We start from the raw sequence: 17392 nt of genomic DNA, 5'->3' as shown, positions 1-17392 counted from the left end.
TAGAGGTATTAAAAAGTCCTTAAATTGTCACTTTAGAAATGTGAAGATATGCTCTATAGTCTATACACTTAAACTTGATGTTGGTTTGTTTACAGTTGAGTGAGAAAACAATGTTTCACGTTAAGTTAATCATCTGGGGACCCCCCCAAAATAATTGGGGGATAGTGCATGTGATGACGTTATCAAACGATAAAGTCGACTTCAACTCAACTTTTTACTGAGTCGAGTCGACTTGCAAAAATCACAAGTCGTTAATGCACTAGTATGAAGCAGGGCCCATTCCCTGTAGTTGTCCATTATCTGCCTGCCTCTTCTTCACTTTCCAGTCAGGACGGTATGTCTTGTGACATGACCATACGAGGCCAGTGTGCAATGTTTTACTGTTGATAGTAGAGGCTCCTGTTCTCCAGTATGGGTGGTACAGTAACTAACGGTCTTACATACTCATTTAGATGGTGTTCTTATATATGTTACAGTTAGATTGGGTAACTCGGTTAGATCGTGGTAAGAGCGCTCGTTTTGTCATTCACCACACACCCCTACCCTACCGCCACAACAGCCATTCACTTGTGCAGTCGCTGACGTCACTCGTTTGCGACCCCTCTTTCTTTGTTTATCTACTAGCGTAGCTCAGCTGTGTTTAGCCATTAGCTTACTATGCCTAACTCTAACCCTAACCTTAACCTCGGTAAAACTATGCCTAACCCTAACCCTAACCTCTGTGGGGTGAGGCGCTATCATTCCTGCCGACGCTACGTTGTCATTGTCGTTGCTGTGGATCAAAGCGACTGTTTGTTTCCGCCCCGTGCCGCACAATGAACCCTCCGGTTCTCGATCTAACTGATTCTCAATCTAGCAGTGACATATACATCCTTATGTAGCACTTGTTCTCAATTTACTTCAGTTAACACTTTGAACGATTGAAGCTACTTTTTGTTACACCATATTTTGTAATTTTTTTTGTTTTATAAGCATTTTAGAACTAAAATGGGGAATCAATAAGAACCATAAACGATAAGCAGAATCTCATGAACTCCTAACGATACCCTTCCCCAGTTTCCATCGTTGATCTCAAACCGCATCGGCTTTCAGGGAGGTCTCATTTGGCAACAGTGGGCGTCATTCTATCCAGAAGGACCCTGGACAGAAATGTTACCTTTTTTTTCTAGCAGGCTTGAGAATCTAAACAGCGGGTTAATCAAAAACCTGTCAACCAGTAAAACGGACAGTAGGATTTACGAAAAGGAAAAACGTAAAACCAATTTGCAGACCAATACAAATATAATCCCTCTCAATCATCAATTGTGAATAACAAGAAGTCAACTTTGATGATGGCGAGGGCCACTATATTTCCACCTTCACTCCAGAGTGCCACATTGCATATTGCTACGTCCTACTTTGTCACTTTCTAGTATCTCATACAAAAGAAGCAAAAATAGCAGATGTACAACGTTTTGAGCTTGTAGATCGGCTATTTTTGTTTCTTTTGAATTGGAATCCTGAATTATTTGTTTTATTTTTTAATTGGAATCCTGAAATGTAACATTTTGATTTAATTTCAAACGCATTTAGTTATATACTCATGTTAACTTCATGAACCTAAATACAAATACGTTGGACATAAAAGAAGACATTTATTTTAATATTAGTCATTAACTCAGTCGGTGCCATATTTAAAGTGGGGACCTCTTGTATTGCCGGTTCACCAACAAAGGGTTAAATAAAAATAAAAAATTAAAATAGTGTGCACGCTGGTGCACACATTCGTGCACAGATCATGCACTATGCATGTGCATGCTTTTCACAGCTTTCAAACAAAAAAATCCGCTTGGAAATCCGTTCAGGCATTCAGGAGAAGGCTGCCCTTATGTTTTCTTCAAATGTAAACTAACATGGCTGCCATGTTTGAAATATGGGGTTGGTATGGGGGTTAAACATGCAATTTCGCGATCGCGATACTGCTTAGTACACTGTTGGAGGTCCAACATTTTTTTTTTCAAAAAAAAATTTTTCCAATTTTTTTTTTTTTTTTTTTTTTATTATTTAAAAAAAAAAAGACGTCCAGAAGACGTCTGGCAGGGAGGTCCATAGTGAAAAAGACGTTTTTATTATAAAAACGTCTTTTTTGGCAGGGTATGAGTTAAAGGGGCACTCCACCACTTTTCAACCTATGTTCATATAATTGGTCCTCACTCAAAAATAGTTTTTTTCTTTTTTCCTCAGAGGAGGGCTGTGGGCAGGTCAGAAACCCATCGTCTTGTGACATCATCGATTGCCAATCCAGCTTATAGAAACTGCAGGCTTTCTATTCCTGAAAAGTTGCAATTTTAAAGTGGAAGCCATTGTTCTCGCGATAATAAAAATCTAAATATTTTTTTCAAAAATATTGATTACATTTTTTTTTTTGTGGAAAATGATGATGTCACAAGACGATGGATTCTGAACTTCCCACAGCTCTCCTAGGAGACTTGGACTGAGTAGAAAAAAATGGTGATATTTTATCATGAATATTAGTGAGGACCTATTATATGAAGACAGGTTGAAAAGTGGTAAACTGCTCCTTTAAGCTACTAATATAGACTGACGGAATTAAAGCAGGTCATGTTTGGAATTGTAACAGCTGAAATCAATAATATATCAGTATTCCGGTATTAACCTGCGGGCCGCATTAAGTGGAGGTGGGGGCCGCATGTGTCCCTCGGGCCGCCAGTTGCCCATGTATGCTCTAAATCATCACTTGTGAATAACAAAAAGTGTGTTGAGACTGTTCCCTCTGCCTGTTGTTTGGGACATTTCCAGGCATCAACATTTGTGTGCTAATGTTTAGCCAAGGAGCAGGGCACAACTTTACTTTACAAACTGATAAATCCTACTTATAACTTTAATTCGGAACCATACATGGTACAAATACAGATTACAGAACCATCAAACCACTGAAAACTAGTTTTCACTCGAAACTAAATATACTGTCTTTTTGACAAATAAAGCTCTTTAACCAACTCTATGTTCGCAACAACTAGAGCGGGCATGGATTAATGGTACAAACTATAAAAAAATAAAACAAACTGATGAATAACAGTGAATTGGCACAAAACTGACTCCTTTCTAGCAGTAAGTATGCAGACTTGAGAAGTTCAACACCCAAAGTAATTCAAACCAAACACTTGAAACTAAATCGCGAGAGCATCTTTTCTCAAAACACTGTCTGATATATTTCGGAACCACTCGCTCCGCAGCTATGCCCAAATGAGGTTTCTCCGGGGGTAGTTCACCAGGTTATCAACCGCTCTTACCGTCACCAAGCGTTGTATCCAAAAATAAATGGTCCTATACCCATCTCTACTTTTTTAGCGGCGGGGGTAATCCAAGTGATTTGTTGAAACAATACTTTAAAAACGCTCACTTTGTCAGCCCGGTCTGTGTTTTCCCAGCGAAATGTTACGGAAGCAATCACGTGACCCGCCATTAATCTCAAGCGAGAAATGGGAGCGTGTCGCGAGATTTCCCCCGCGAGAAATGGCAAGGCTGACAAAAAACACAGACCGGGCTGACAGAGTGAGTGTTTTTTAAGTATTGTCATTTGGGCATGCTGTGAGCAGGAACCACATCTCGGAGCGGCATAGCCGCGGAGCGAGTGGTTCCGAAAGGAGCTAATATATGCCTTAAAGTATCATGGCACAGGGGCATCTGGGTGGCTCAGGGTGCAGAGGCCCTGCTCTTCACCGTGGGGACTGGGGTTTGGAACTTCCACAGTGCCTCTGGCTTGGCCAGGTGCTCCAACCAAAATAACTTGCAGAGTTTGTGGTTGGGAAGCCAGAAGGGCGTTTTACAGCATAAAATTGCACTGGCGGTAACCGGAGGAGTGGGCACCTAAACATAGCGGTCAATGTTAAATTGGTTATTAAAAAAATAAAAATAAAAAAATTATACAAAGTATACATGATTTGAACATGCGTGACATTTAAGGCCTAAATTGCAAAAAAAAAAGAAAATACCTTGTGGTCATGTTGGACAAAGTCAAGACTGAAGGATAAAATCAGGGCTGATAATGATATACCATGCAATGTTTAAATCCAGTATGCTTTACATTATTTCCAACATTTTCAAAATTATATTTTACCTTTTGGAAATAAAATAGACAATTTAACATTTCGGTGCCCACTCTTCCTGAATCCGTACTAGTGACTCCAACAGGGCAACAGGTATAAGGTTACGATGTGTTCCACCTCATTCTGTTTCTCTCTGTAAAACTCCTCACGGTCAGGTGACAAGAAGAGGCTGGAGACCCCAGGTGGAGCGGTGTGGTTGTCAACACAGGTGGTTCTCAAAGTGGGGTCTGTCCGTCCGTCCGTCCGTCCGTCCGTCCGTCCGTCCGTCCGTCCGTCCGTAAGTCTGTCCAGTCCTTGAGGAATGTCCTCAGCAAAATTAGGTAATATAGGATAGAAATCAGTTGAACCACTTTAACCCCATTTTATACTTTGGACTAATGTTCCAAAAATCTTGAACATATTGTGGAATACTTTTGAAGACCATAAAACAACAATCTTTAACGGGGTTCGCTGGCTCAATACGTGGGCAGCAGCGGCTCAGGAGGTAGAGCGACCGCTCGGGAACCGGAGGGCATTTCAACGAGGGATGGGACGATGCGCCATATTATCGTTTATCGAGATAAAACACACTCACGATAATTGTATTGCGGAGGTTTAATTTGTCGTGATATCGTCCTCCGTCATGCACTGGGATCAATTCACCTTTTATTTGCCGAACTGCATATCCGGTACCACTTAAACCCTCTATAATTGGTAAAAGGTACTTATAATAAACATTCTTTTTTTTCACTCTCTATCAAATGTCTTTGCCAAAATATAGCCGATTTACAAGCTCACAGAGCTTGTAGATCTGCTATTTTTTGGCAAATGTTCCGCCCCAGGATAAGAGGGTGATTTCTTCTGTCACAATAACCACAATATGAAAATGTTGGGATCGTCCCGTCCCTGACTTCAACCGTACATGGCCTCGTAGATGTTCTGTCCCATCTTGATGTAGGCCTCCTTCTCCTGCGCGCTCATCTGCTCCACCAGCTGGGGCCTCTGGCTCACCTCCTGGTAGGAGTAGGGCCGCCCCGCCACCATCACCGTGGGATCCTCGTCCCCACCCACCTCCTCAAACTCCTCGTCATCCTCCTCGTCCTCCATCACCTCCTCCGCCGCTCCTCCTCCTCTGCGCTGGGAGGAGGAGGCAAGGGGAGGGGCCTTGGGGGAGTCGTCGTCCGACTCGCTGGTGTCGCTCTCCGAGTTGCTGGCGTTGCCGGAGGCCAGCGCCCTGGCGGCGGCCGCGCCTCCTCCCCCCCCGGCTGCCGCCGCGCCGCCACCGCCGCTCCTCTTCTCGTGGATGAGGAGGGCGCGCATCACCTCCTCGTTCTCGTCCGACTGGCCGTGGGCGCCGACGCCGTCCATGGCTCCGGGCGCCATGTCTTCCGCTGCGGGGGAAAGAGAGAGAGAGACACAAACAAGACCACGTGTCAGAAACGATACTGCGTCGCTCGCTGGATTATTCAGAACAGGTACATATTATTGTGTATCATTATTTTATGCTTTAACTATTGAAAAATAGCAGATATACAAGCTCACAGCGCGGCACCAAGTGCCGCGCTGCGAGCTTGTAGATCTGCTATTTTTGAAAAATATTGAAAATTTGAATTTTGACCCGATTCTATAAGTGTCTTTTGAATCCTTCTAAGGTTTTTTGAAAAACCTATGTTTCTACGTCAGCAATCTGGCCAGCCATCGTCAAAGAAAAGGTCCTTTTCACTTAACTGGAGCTCAGTTAGTCTGTTCTTGAGAGACTACTATGTCAGTGGTTCTCAAACTTTTTCATGTCAAGGACCCCCAAAATGATATTTATTTGGCCACGGACCCCCATCTCAAAATATTTAGTTCCAGGGACCACCCAGAAGCAAAATTTGAGTTACAAACGTTCGCTTTGAAAATACATATATTCAAAGATTTGGCACACATTTTCACGACTTTTTCCAAAAATAGCAGATCTACAAGCTCGCAGCGCGGCACCGAGTGCCGCTCTGTGAGCTTGTATATCTGCTATTTTTCACTGGTTAAAGCATTCAATAATTCTAGGCCTAATTGGATTAAAGCGAAATAAAATCACAAGATCAAGTGCTCCAAATACAAAGTCTGTGAAACATCATGAGAGGAGCTAAGCCAAGCTAGTGCCGATTCCTAAAATCTAAAATGATTATGTTTTAGTAATATTGCTCTTGCTGTTCTACTTACTGCCAACAAGGTACTTTTATATTAAATACTTTTTGTTGGAATTTCATGAAAGATTTTTGATAAATAATGTGGCGATCCGTCTGACTTTGTCATTCTAATCAATGATGGAAAAGATCTCCAAAGTTGGGTGGTTTGACGGACAGTTGGAGGATCCAATGGGAGCTTAGGTTCGATAATTGTAAAAAGTAGAAAAATGGAGATCACCCAACAGCGACAACATACAGTAAATGACTGATATTATGTTGCAGACTGTGAAAATATATAACGTATGAGTGCAGAGTAATGACTTCACTGGTCTCCAGGGATGAGAGCTACATTTAAACGCTCTAAAGGTCTCATTAATCAGACATTAATGAGTTGTTTTTCTTCTTTTTTTAAAGTTAATTTACAGTCAATTATTGTATTTGCTTTTCATAAGTGGCGTTTCCATAAAGCCTCTTAATGCGCATTTAAGGCTTATTCGCAAAATCTTTTTATGGAAACACTTCAAAATGCGAATAAACTTTCATTATCCGCAAAAAAATGTATCCGCTTGGAGGAGGTGGATTTTGAGGCTTTATCGAATAAACTAAATGCGCATTTGTGAATGGAAACGGGTCTGCGAATAAATTATGACGCTCTGGTCCATATCGTCCTCCTATAACACTTTCCCCTGCTGCTTAATTAACATCCATTGTATAGCGTTAGCCGTTAGCCCACAAAACAAACCGGTTGTTGCACACGGAGTGACCCTTCGTCATCACACCGTGTTGCGCGTGCAAAAAGTGGCTGATCTACAAGCTCACAGCAGCTTGCATCTGCGACGCTGCAGGATGCAGTCTGCCCGGAGGACTCAACCCGGGCGCACTTTCTCCGCGACGGTGCGTCGCGACCGGCTCTGGTTGCAGCGAGTGTGCAGAGAGTCACAGCAGTGCTCACGTCTCTCGGTCTGAAAAAATCAGCCCCATCCCATGCAGCTCTGTGCACTGTGTGCAAGCCAGCGGGAAGTATTTACAGCAGGTCGGTCAGACGGACCCAGGCAGGATCTCCCAAGAATCGCATTTCATCAGTTTAATGGAAACAGTCTAAATTCGCTTTGTTTTAATTAGGGCTGTCACGATATGACATTTTACATGACGATTAATGGTCACTCAAATAATTGGCGATTAACGATTTAATTGTGTTTTTGTCGTTGATAATTACATTTCTGTTTGGCTTTTAGGCTTTGAAGTTGTACATTGCAGATATGACACATAACCTAAATACACAAATAAATTACTGACATATTTGACAACGTACTACTTTAAAAATAACATTGATAGTGGAAATAGCCGATCTACAAGCTCACAACGCGTCACGATGCGACGCGTTGTGAGCTTGTAGATCTGCTATTTCCACTATTTCTGAAAATGTTTGTAAATGTATGAACATTTTTCAACATTCATGATTATGACGATTATGACAAAATATTTGCGATTATGTAAAATAATTGCGATTAGACGATTATGTAATAATTGTGACAGCCCTAGTCTTAATACGCATTTCTGATAATTCGCTTCCCTAATTCAAATACGTTTATGGAAACATGGCTACTGACAGGATAGTGAATGGTGACAAAGTGATGATGACGACGACATACTGTACAACAGGTCCCAGGAATCTAACCAGGGACATACAGTACTGTAGGCCTAATAGTGAAAGGCAACCTCATTCTCCCTAGTCCCGCCTAGTCCCAGCTGTGATTGGCTGGCACCCCATGGAGGTTAAAGGGGGAAGACCACCCATTTTCAATATTGAACTATGTCATTAATATACCTTAGAGGAGTTGTGTGAAAATAGAAAAAAAGTTCCCCCTCTTCTGTGTTGCCTAGAACTGGAGGATTGACTTTGGGGTTTGTATTGTAAAGTACAACGGTGTGATGTCATCACGTTGTGATTTGCAATACAAACCCCAAAATCAATCAACGGTTTTCAGTAACATTTGTGTTATACTATCAGTGGTTTTCAAAACGTTTTCATATCGAGGACCACCATTTGGCCGAGGACCCAAATCTCAAAATATTTAGTTTCAGCGGTCCCCCAGAAGCAAAGATTTGAGTTGAAAAGATTTGCACGAATTTTCAAGATCTCTCAAAAATAGCAGATCTACAAGCTCATAGCGTGGCACGAAGTGATGCGCTATGAGCTTGTATATCTGCTGTTTTTGAACAGCCAGGGTATACAATAATGGTTAAAGTGGTTAATATCTAAAATGGCACAGCTGTCTTCCCGGTTTTAAGAGTAGATAAGTAACAAACTGCGCTGTGTGTCGGCGCAAAGGCAAAAAGCAAGAGAAAGTCTCCTCACGGTTGTTGAGGGCGTCGGGCTCGCTGTAGGCTCCCTGCACGGTGCTCTGGGTGAGCCACACCGGCCTCTCCTTGGGAGCCTTGCCCTCGCTGGCCTGCCTGCGCTGGTCCTCCTGCTCCACCATGCTGATCTCCACGTTCTGGGTGTAGAGGTCGGCGTAGGACGAGCCCTTACTGGACCAGGCCTCGCGGTGCGGTCCCGCTGCCCCCAGGGCCGCTGCCGCACGCTCGCGGCTGGACAGGGAGGGAGGGAGGGAGAGAGAGGCAAAGGTCAGAGGTTGGTAAGGTTTCCTACATTTAGTATTTGTCATCATTTCAAAACAGTGGAGAAAAGAAATGATGGGATTTCTTTCCTTTTTTTTGACTGAATTAGAAAACAAATGTTTAAGAAGTAGTGAAAAATAGCCGATCTAAAAACCTCAAAAGCTTTTGCTATTAAAATGTCTTTGACAATTTGCGCTTCTAATTACGTGGCCAAAATAGGGACCGCCAGGTTAAGGCGGCATTAGTGTGGCGCACGCACACCTACTCTCTGCGGGAAGATCTGTGACAAGACTTTGCAGTAAGTATTGTTTCCCGTTTGATTTGACCACTGTGATCTAACTAGAAGACAGAATTTGGTCTGATCTGTCTTTATTAGATGCTTAGCAGAAGGTAAATTACATTAGACCTCCCCCAGAGAGTCTAGCTTTTGTCAAGTAACTTGAAAAATAACCATAAAACCAACGTGAAAAAGAATTGTGATAAAATCGTGTATCGTGATACAGCTTGGGAAAATATCGTGATATTGCATTTTTCCATATCGCCCACCCCTACGCATGTGTTTTACCTAATTGCCAGACAGTCCCTACCAAAACGACACCCAATAAACATAAAAGTAATCGCCTTTGGAATTAAGAGAGAAAGCAACGAAATCAGGATTTCCTCTGAGGGCCCATAGAATGTTTGGCTTTTCACAGCCAAATTAACTGCATTGCACAGCAGTGCCAACAGTTAACAAAATAAAACAATGAGCCAATACACTACTGGCACAACGTTGGCCATCCATCTGTTCTCAAAGGAATCCTGCTCCAGAATGTATGAATTGCAGCCCTGCAGCGAAGGATGCTCCAAGATCATGAAAATGTGTTTATTTAAAAAAATATATATTATTATTTTTTTTAATTTTTATCCCACGATTTTGTAACCCATTTTCACCCAGTGCCAATTGCCTATGTAATCCTGGCAGGGATTGACACTAACGGTTGCCCGACTGCCCGGGGCAAGTAAAAAAAGAGGTCGGGCAGGTGAAGTTTGCTACTGGGTTGCCCGACAGGGCAAGTGCACATTTTGAGTTACACTAATGAGATCTGTGCCTACTTGAACGGGGCTAGTGTTCCGTCTCTCTATCTCACTCTCGCTCCCAAGTCCATCCCTCCGCCTCCACAGACACACACACACACACACACACACACACACTGAACGAACGTGCAACCAGTGGCTCCTCATAGACTGTAAAAGCAGTGGCTACGTGAGCTAGCAGTCGAAAACAGCTAATCTACAAGGCGTGCAAACTCACATTATGCTAAAGCATGGTCAGATTAATGCACACGCTTTACGGTGGGGAGAAAGTGAAAGAAGACAGAACTATTCCCGTAAAAGTGCCAAAATCTATAGCAAAGGCTGCTGAAGGAGAGCTCCAGCGCTAAAGCGCTAAAAATGTCCGCGAATCGTCTATTTTCCGTGCGAAGCGTCTAATATTTCCGTGCTATCAACTCCCTGTTGGTAGCCAGCCACACACATCCACACTATTGCGCTACATAATGCATTTAATCAAGAGCAGCATGTGTGGGGGGGGGGGGGGGGGGCAAGTGGCCAAGACCTGAGGGCAAGTAGATCATGACCTGTACTTGCCCGACGGGCAAGTGCCTCTGAGACCTTAGTGTCAACCCCTGCCTGGGCTCTGCTCTCCCTCTGCCACGCCTGGGGAGACAACGGACTGACCTCACGGACTGACCTAACCCTTCCTTCAATGCATAAGTAGTCCAAGTTGTTTCTTTTCACCTGACAGGGGGGGGATTTCCCCGGGATGGACGTAGCGCGCGGAAGGAACACGTTATTCCAACCAGTTCCTTTCCCCTCCATCAAGCGCCCCGGCTGGCCAGGGGGAGGCATTATAGAGACCAGGATTACTGCATGTTTTTGTGAGGGTATCAACCCTAGGAGATACGGGGAGAACATGCAAACTCCACACAGAAAGGCCCTATCGCCAACCCCACCTAGTGTGTTGGCGCTGATGACACAGAGGGAGAAACATGCCCCCAGCACCCACAGCGTCCCCCGGCGGGAACCGAAAATGGGAAGTGTTTAAACGGCACGCCTGGCACAGGCCTTGGGCCCAGCGGGGATACTGCTATTACATAACCACGGAAACCCTCTAGTCTCTGAGGAAAATGGACTTGAGTTACAACTCTACTTGGAACGTTTCCTCGTCTAGTGTCTAGGTGGCTGTCTTCTAAAATTCGACAAATCGGCGTGTCGTTTTAAGCCCCCGGAATCGACTCCAATTGAGTCGAGCCGTCGAAAATATATATATATTTTATCACATGAGAGCGCTGGACTGGACTGTCATGTACTTCTTATTTAGTCCATACATACGAACTTGTACTAGACTTAAAAATAAAACCAGTTCACGTGACCTGAAAGTTTCCTTGGTCATATTACAGGAGGCTCTTATTTTGAAGCTAACCGCTTTGAGAGGAAATGCGTCAAAGTGTTGTTATTCTACTTGTTACAGCTAGAGCAGCCAAGAAGCAGCAGCGCGATACACTTCACTCATTGCCGCTGAGTGTGGCACTGTGGTGGTGGTCTCAGGCTGAGGACTGTGGTGGAGTAGAGGACTACTTAAAAAGTTTTATCCATCCATCCATCCATCCATCTTCAACCGCTTATCCGGAATAGGGTTGCAGGGGTAACAGTTCCAACTGAGACTTCCAAAAAGTTTTAGATTAAGACAACTTGCTTGCATTGCGATGCAGCCGTGTGCCGTTCTACATCGACGCAGTGATGTTACATAATTGTTACCCTTTAGCCTACGTTTGTTGGTGTTTTTCCTCCTAAAGGAAGTGCTTTAGCCCTGTTCCTTTAGCCTTGGAGAGGCATAAAATCATTACAATCAGGCAGTTTTCAAAGCAGAGAATCCACCCATCATATGTGGTTTATAACAGCTGTTGTACCGGGCTATCAATGCGTCACGTCTCCACTCCCTTTTTTTTTTCTTTTTTTTTTTTTTTACTTTTTTTACATAAACGATTCGTCGACGCGTCAGAATAACCCCGGCGACTCGACTTGTAAAATCCTGAGTCGAAGACAGCTCTAATCTATTTGCCAAAAATAGCTGATCTACAACAGTAGTTCTCAAACGTTTCAGTGCCAAGGACCAAAAAATGGATATATGTATTGACTAAATATCAAAAAGGTTTTTTTCGACTAAATCTACAGTTAATTTAGTAAAATAAATGCATTTTGGCGGGCCTTGATGGTGTTGTAATGCCTGATTTTATAATATATTTAGTCTTAGTCAGCACAGTTTGCATCAGTGAAACTGATCGACGAACATTTGTCATCACACACACACACACTAGGGCAGGGGTGTCGAACTCATTTTGGGGTTGAGGGCCGCATTGGACGAAAGGTGACTTGATGAGGGCCGCAGCGGTGTCGCGGATCGGATGGCACGCACACATGTTTGCTCTGTTTTTCTTCCTGTTGTCTCAGTCACGGCTATAGCTAGCAGTATAGCTCATTTTATCATGTATCATTTTATAAATTGTGTTCCTTATTAAATAAAATAGCTACTTTTATTATTGGTATTACAGTTGCAGCCTACAAGAAATTTGCTACAAAAAATGCTATTTGTTTAATTGCCAATAAAAATGAATCTTTTTATAATAGAATAATTCAATTTCTGATACAGTCCCTGTTATAATTTGTAAATGGCTACAAAAGATTTTGTTTGATGCAGGACAATAATTATTTTTATTTTATTTTATTTTGAGTAATGAACAATAATGGAATATTCAGAAAATATCAGTGAATAATAAAACTTTTATCATTATTTTTCAAAGTTTTGAAAAATAAGTTATTTTCTTAACAACATTAATTTTCATGCCTAATATGTGTAATCTTTGAGTACAGTTCGGATATTGAAGGTATGTTCAGATATATTCATAGCCAGACCCACCCTCCCCCCATTCCTATAGCAATGCTGTCATCTTCAGAGAGAGAGTGCTGAATGCTGATCACTTAACATTCCAATCAATCAAGTCGATTGTCTGCACCTGGTGGCTGATTGAGGGGAGAGAAAGCTAGACTGCAGAGAGCATTAGTTGGTTAATTCTTTAAAAAAATCATAACTCTTGACAGGAATGGGCTAGAGACTTACTTTTTTTTCTAAATGCTCAGAAATGTCTGCTCTACAAGGCTGGGGCCGGATTGAATCATCTCGGGCCGTATCTTTGACATCCCTGCACTAGGGCATTAACGAAAAAGTCGACAAGGCGACTCAGCCGACTTCATTACACAAGTTGACTCCCACCAGAGAAAGTCGAAAGTCGAAGTAAAAAAAAAAAAAAAAATATATATATATATATATATATATATATATATATATATACTTTCTATTGTGAAAATAGCAGATCTACATGATCACAACGCCTCGCGATGCGAGGCGTTGTGATCATTGGCTATTGGCTATTTTCACAATTTCTGCCTCTATATATTTGACAATTTGGACAATGTTTAATTTGCCATTTTAGAGGTATTAAAAAGTCCTTAAATTGGCACTTTAGAAATGTGAAGATACCCTCTATACACTTAAACTTTATGTTGGTTTGTTTACAGTTGAGTGAGAAAACAATGTTTCACATTAAGTTAATTATCTGGGGACCCTCCAAAACAATTGGGGGGTCGTGTGTGATGTGATGACGTCATCAAACGATAAAGTCGACTTCAACTCAACTTTTTACTGAGTCGAGTCGACTTGCAAAAATCACAAGTCATTCATGCCCTAACACACACACACACACACACACACACACACCTCTGTCTGAGGGCGGGGATCTCTCCGGGCTCGGGCTCCAGCAGGTCCTGTGACAGGTTGATGTCCTCGGTCTCGCGGAGCAGCAGATAGATGGGTTCTATCTGGTCGTTGAAGCGGGCCACCAGGGTCTTGGCGTCCTTTTTGGGCACGGCAGACTCGTCCTCCTCCACCTCCGTCTGACAGAACGTACAGCGGAACGTCGCTAAGGGAGGGCACAGGGACACATTGATGAGCATGTGTGTGTGTTAGGGCTTTCACGAATAGTGATTTTTAGTATTCAAATTATTCGATCTCAAAGTATTCGAATAGTCGAATATTCGACAGGACTGGCCAAACTGTCAAATATTAAGTAAGCAAGAGGCCAACATTGTGAAAATAGCAGATCTACATGCTCACAACGCCTGCTATTTTCACAATATTTATCTGCGGAACCGAGTCACATTAAATGTAATATCTACAATTCCAAGTGCTTGTCAGGGTGGGGGTCCCCAGTTCAAATATGTTTATTTTGGGGGTCACGGCCTAAAAAGGTTTGAGAACCCCTGGTATAGAGCATTAACAAATTCATCCACCAGGGGCTTTGACAACTCATTTTTATGACTTCCTATCTAGCTAAGCTTTATAAACTAAGAGAAAACCATAAAAAAGTAAAAATAAGCGAATATTCGTCTTCGGTGAACAACGTCGAATAGCAACTTTTATATTTGAATATTCGAATATTTGAATATTTGGTGAATGCCCTAGTGTGTGTGTGTGTGTGTGTGTGTGTGTGTGTGTGTGTGTGTGTGTGTGTGTGTGTGTGTGTGTGTGTGTGTGTGTGCTGTCACGATTACGTTATTTATTCTTTTTGCTACATTTTTATCCCACGATTTTGTAACCATTTTTCACCCAGTGCAAATTGCCTAAGCCAATTGCCTGGGCAAACTCTACCCAGCAGATTAGCCAACATAGCAGATAAGACGAAAGTTGGCCGCGGATTGTGTATGTGTTGTTCATAACGCTCAATATTCACAAGCCTAGCCTCAGGTTAGTACAGCGGTTCTAAAACTATGGGTCCCGACCCAAAGTGGGGTCGCGGGCAGGTGACAGTGGGGTCGCGCATTGGCTTGGTTTTATCAAGAAACGGTAAAAAAAAGAAGTGTGGCCGTCGCCACCAACCATAGATTTAAAGCGACCAACAGGACTACAGGTGGGCAACTCGACTACACTCTGCCTCCCACCCCGAAGGAGGAGAAGCAGAGAAACGCAACAAGACACTGCAGTGGAATTATGTTCAATGTGAGCAGGTGTCTTAAAACAGCCATTGTGGGTGTTTTTGTTACTCGCGGTAAATACATGGAGTCCATGGGTCCATTTGGTTCTATCTATCCAGCCCCGCAGCTTGCGGAGTTAGATAACGGATCACGAACGAACATTAACAAGTGAGAGTGGAGATCATTCTCACAGAGACAGACAACCAGACAGTTGCAACACCGTTGTGTCACAGACAAATGAGAAAAAAACGCCACGTCCAAAGATAAAATCGAAAGCTGCCTGGACTATTAACGGTTCTACTGCAAGACGTTATTATTTATTTATTGGGGCCAGCAAAAAGCAGCTTACCTTTGCGATGTTATAGAAAATTATCTATTGATTCTTTCTAAACTAATTCATTTTACGATGGACGCTCAAATGTGTACTTTGGCCAAAATGGCGGCAGAGGGCAGCCTTATGCAAGAATTGGGCCGCTCCGCTTGCCATACATTCAGAGCATAGAAATGCATTTTCTAGATCAGATCCACAGAAAACAGCCAGGAAGTGATTTGGGACTCCATTATTGCTAACGTGCGGTGGATTTTTGAGAGCAGCGTTACGGGAGATGTTTTTACTGTACACAGCAGCGCGACCCCTCATCTTACAGTCATCAGACAAGGTAAAAAGAACGAGCCGTATTGGCAACGAGCTGGGTTGAAAATTGGGGCGAACGGGAACGTCTGAAGCGGTAAAAGAGTTAAGAAACTGTTCTATATTTTGGCCAAATGCTTCAGTTTACATTACAACTAGGGGGAGGGGCTGCACACAGGGAACGCGTCACGCGTATGTGCAGTCGGGGGGTGATGGGGTCGCCAAAAACTTTCGCTAATAATATGGGGTCGTGAGATCAAAAAGTTTGAGAACCCCTGGGTTAGTACCACTTAGAGTAGGGGTGGGAAATAATTTTTCCCATGGGGCCACATGAACAACAGAAAATATTTTGTGGCCGGGACAAAAGGCAGTGCTCCCCGCAAGATGTGCTCCCCACAAACTAAACACACAGCTTTACCTCTGACTTCAGTAAATAAATACTTCGCAGTCAAATTTTTGTTGAAAACCCGGCATTCTGCATCGACTTTTCTTTTTTTGCCACTTTAGCCATTTTTGATGGGTAAGGTAAGGCAGGTCGTCTTGACTTGTGACCAGTTCTGACCACCTGCTTGTTATTGAGACAACATCCATTGATCACGCACACGTGCTGATGTACGCATTGCGTCCATATGTACGTGAATAAAAAACGTCAAAATAAAAGAAATGCAGTCCATGCATGAGGTAAAATTTAAAAAAAGTTTATTTTGTAATTTGGCAATAACCCTACAAGGGCCGGTCAGAGTGAACCAAAGGGCCGCCCGCATACGGCCCCCGGGCCGCACAATGCCCAGGTCTGTTCTAGATCGTCATAAAACAACCATTTCTCTCGGGAGGACCAGGAAGATGGTCCTCACAAGGTCTAAGGTTCTTCATTTGTAATGTACCTACGGGGACGTTTGGTCCTCACAAGTACAGCAACACACGCACACACACACACACACACACACAGGGGCGTCACACCAGATTCTGGGCCCTGGGTACAAGGATTCACTGCGGGCCCCCCATGAATGTTAACTATTGAAAAATAGCAGATATACAAGCTCACAGCGCGGCACCGAGTGCCGCGCTGCGAGCTTGTATATCTGCTATTTTTGAAAAATCGTGAAAATGTGTGCAAGAAACCTATGTCAAGGACCCCCAAGATGATATGTATTTGGATATGTATTTGCTTCTGGGGGACCCCCCCCCAGAAGCAAAGTTTGAGTTAGAAATGTTCGCTTAAAAAATACATATATTCAAAGATTTTCACACATTTTCACAACTTTTCAAAAATAGCAGATATACAAGCTCACAGCGCGGCACCGAGATAAAGTTATTAGGGCCCCTCCACCTTGGGCCCCAGTAACTCAGTCCCACTTTCCTACCCCTTGTGACGCCCCTGCACACACACACATACACACACTGACTTCCTGGTGGATGTTTACAGGGCCATCTGCCTCTCTGGCTATTTTCAGTCCCAGTAATGGGAGCTATTCCAGCTTGACCACAGATCCTGTGTCTGCCGAGTGTGCGTGCGTGCGTAATATCAAAGTCACTAATCGGCGTTGTTCACCGAAGTCGAATATTCGCTTATTTTTTTGGATATAGTTTATAAAGCTTGGCTAGATAGGAAGTAATAAAAATTAGTTTGTTAATGCTCTATACCAGGGGTTCTCAAACCTTTTTAGGCCGTGACCCCCAAAATAAACATATTTGAACCGGGGACCCCCTACCCTGACAAGCACTTGGAATTGTAGGTATTATTTATGTGACTCGGTTCCGCAGATAAATATTGTGAAAATAGCTGATCTACATGCTCACAACGCCTCGCAACG

The 17392-nt window shown here is 43.1% G+C and overlaps 1 protein-coding gene across 1 annotated transcript in view; it reads right to left on the bottom strand.

Annotated features, from left to right (window-relative positions):
• Positions 1-2867: 2867 nt before the first annotated feature.
• gtf2e1 (general transcription factor IIE, polypeptide 1, alpha) overlaps positions 2868-17392 on the bottom strand; it is a 35689-nt gene continuing 21164 nt past the window's right edge. The window contains exons 3-5 of the mRNA XM_080753047.1: positions 13695-13896; positions 8616-8848; positions 2868-5479 (exon numbers count right to left, since the gene is read on the bottom strand). Of these exons, the coding sequence (XP_080609173.1) occupies positions 5001-5479; positions 8616-8848; positions 13695-13896 (914 nt within the window). The 3' untranslated portion in view covers positions 2868-5000. The remainder of the gene's footprint in view (positions 5480-8615; positions 8849-13694; positions 13897-17392) is intronic.

Source organism: Nannobrachium achirus (assembly GCF_963921795.1).
Source record: "Nannobrachium achirus genome assembly, chromosome: 22".
NCBI lineage: Eukaryota > Metazoa > Chordata > Actinopteri > Myctophiformes > Myctophidae > Nannobrachium > Nannobrachium achirus.
The sequence above is the reverse complement of the archived record's forward strand: the minus strand, read 5'-3'. Positions and strand labels throughout refer to the sequence as shown.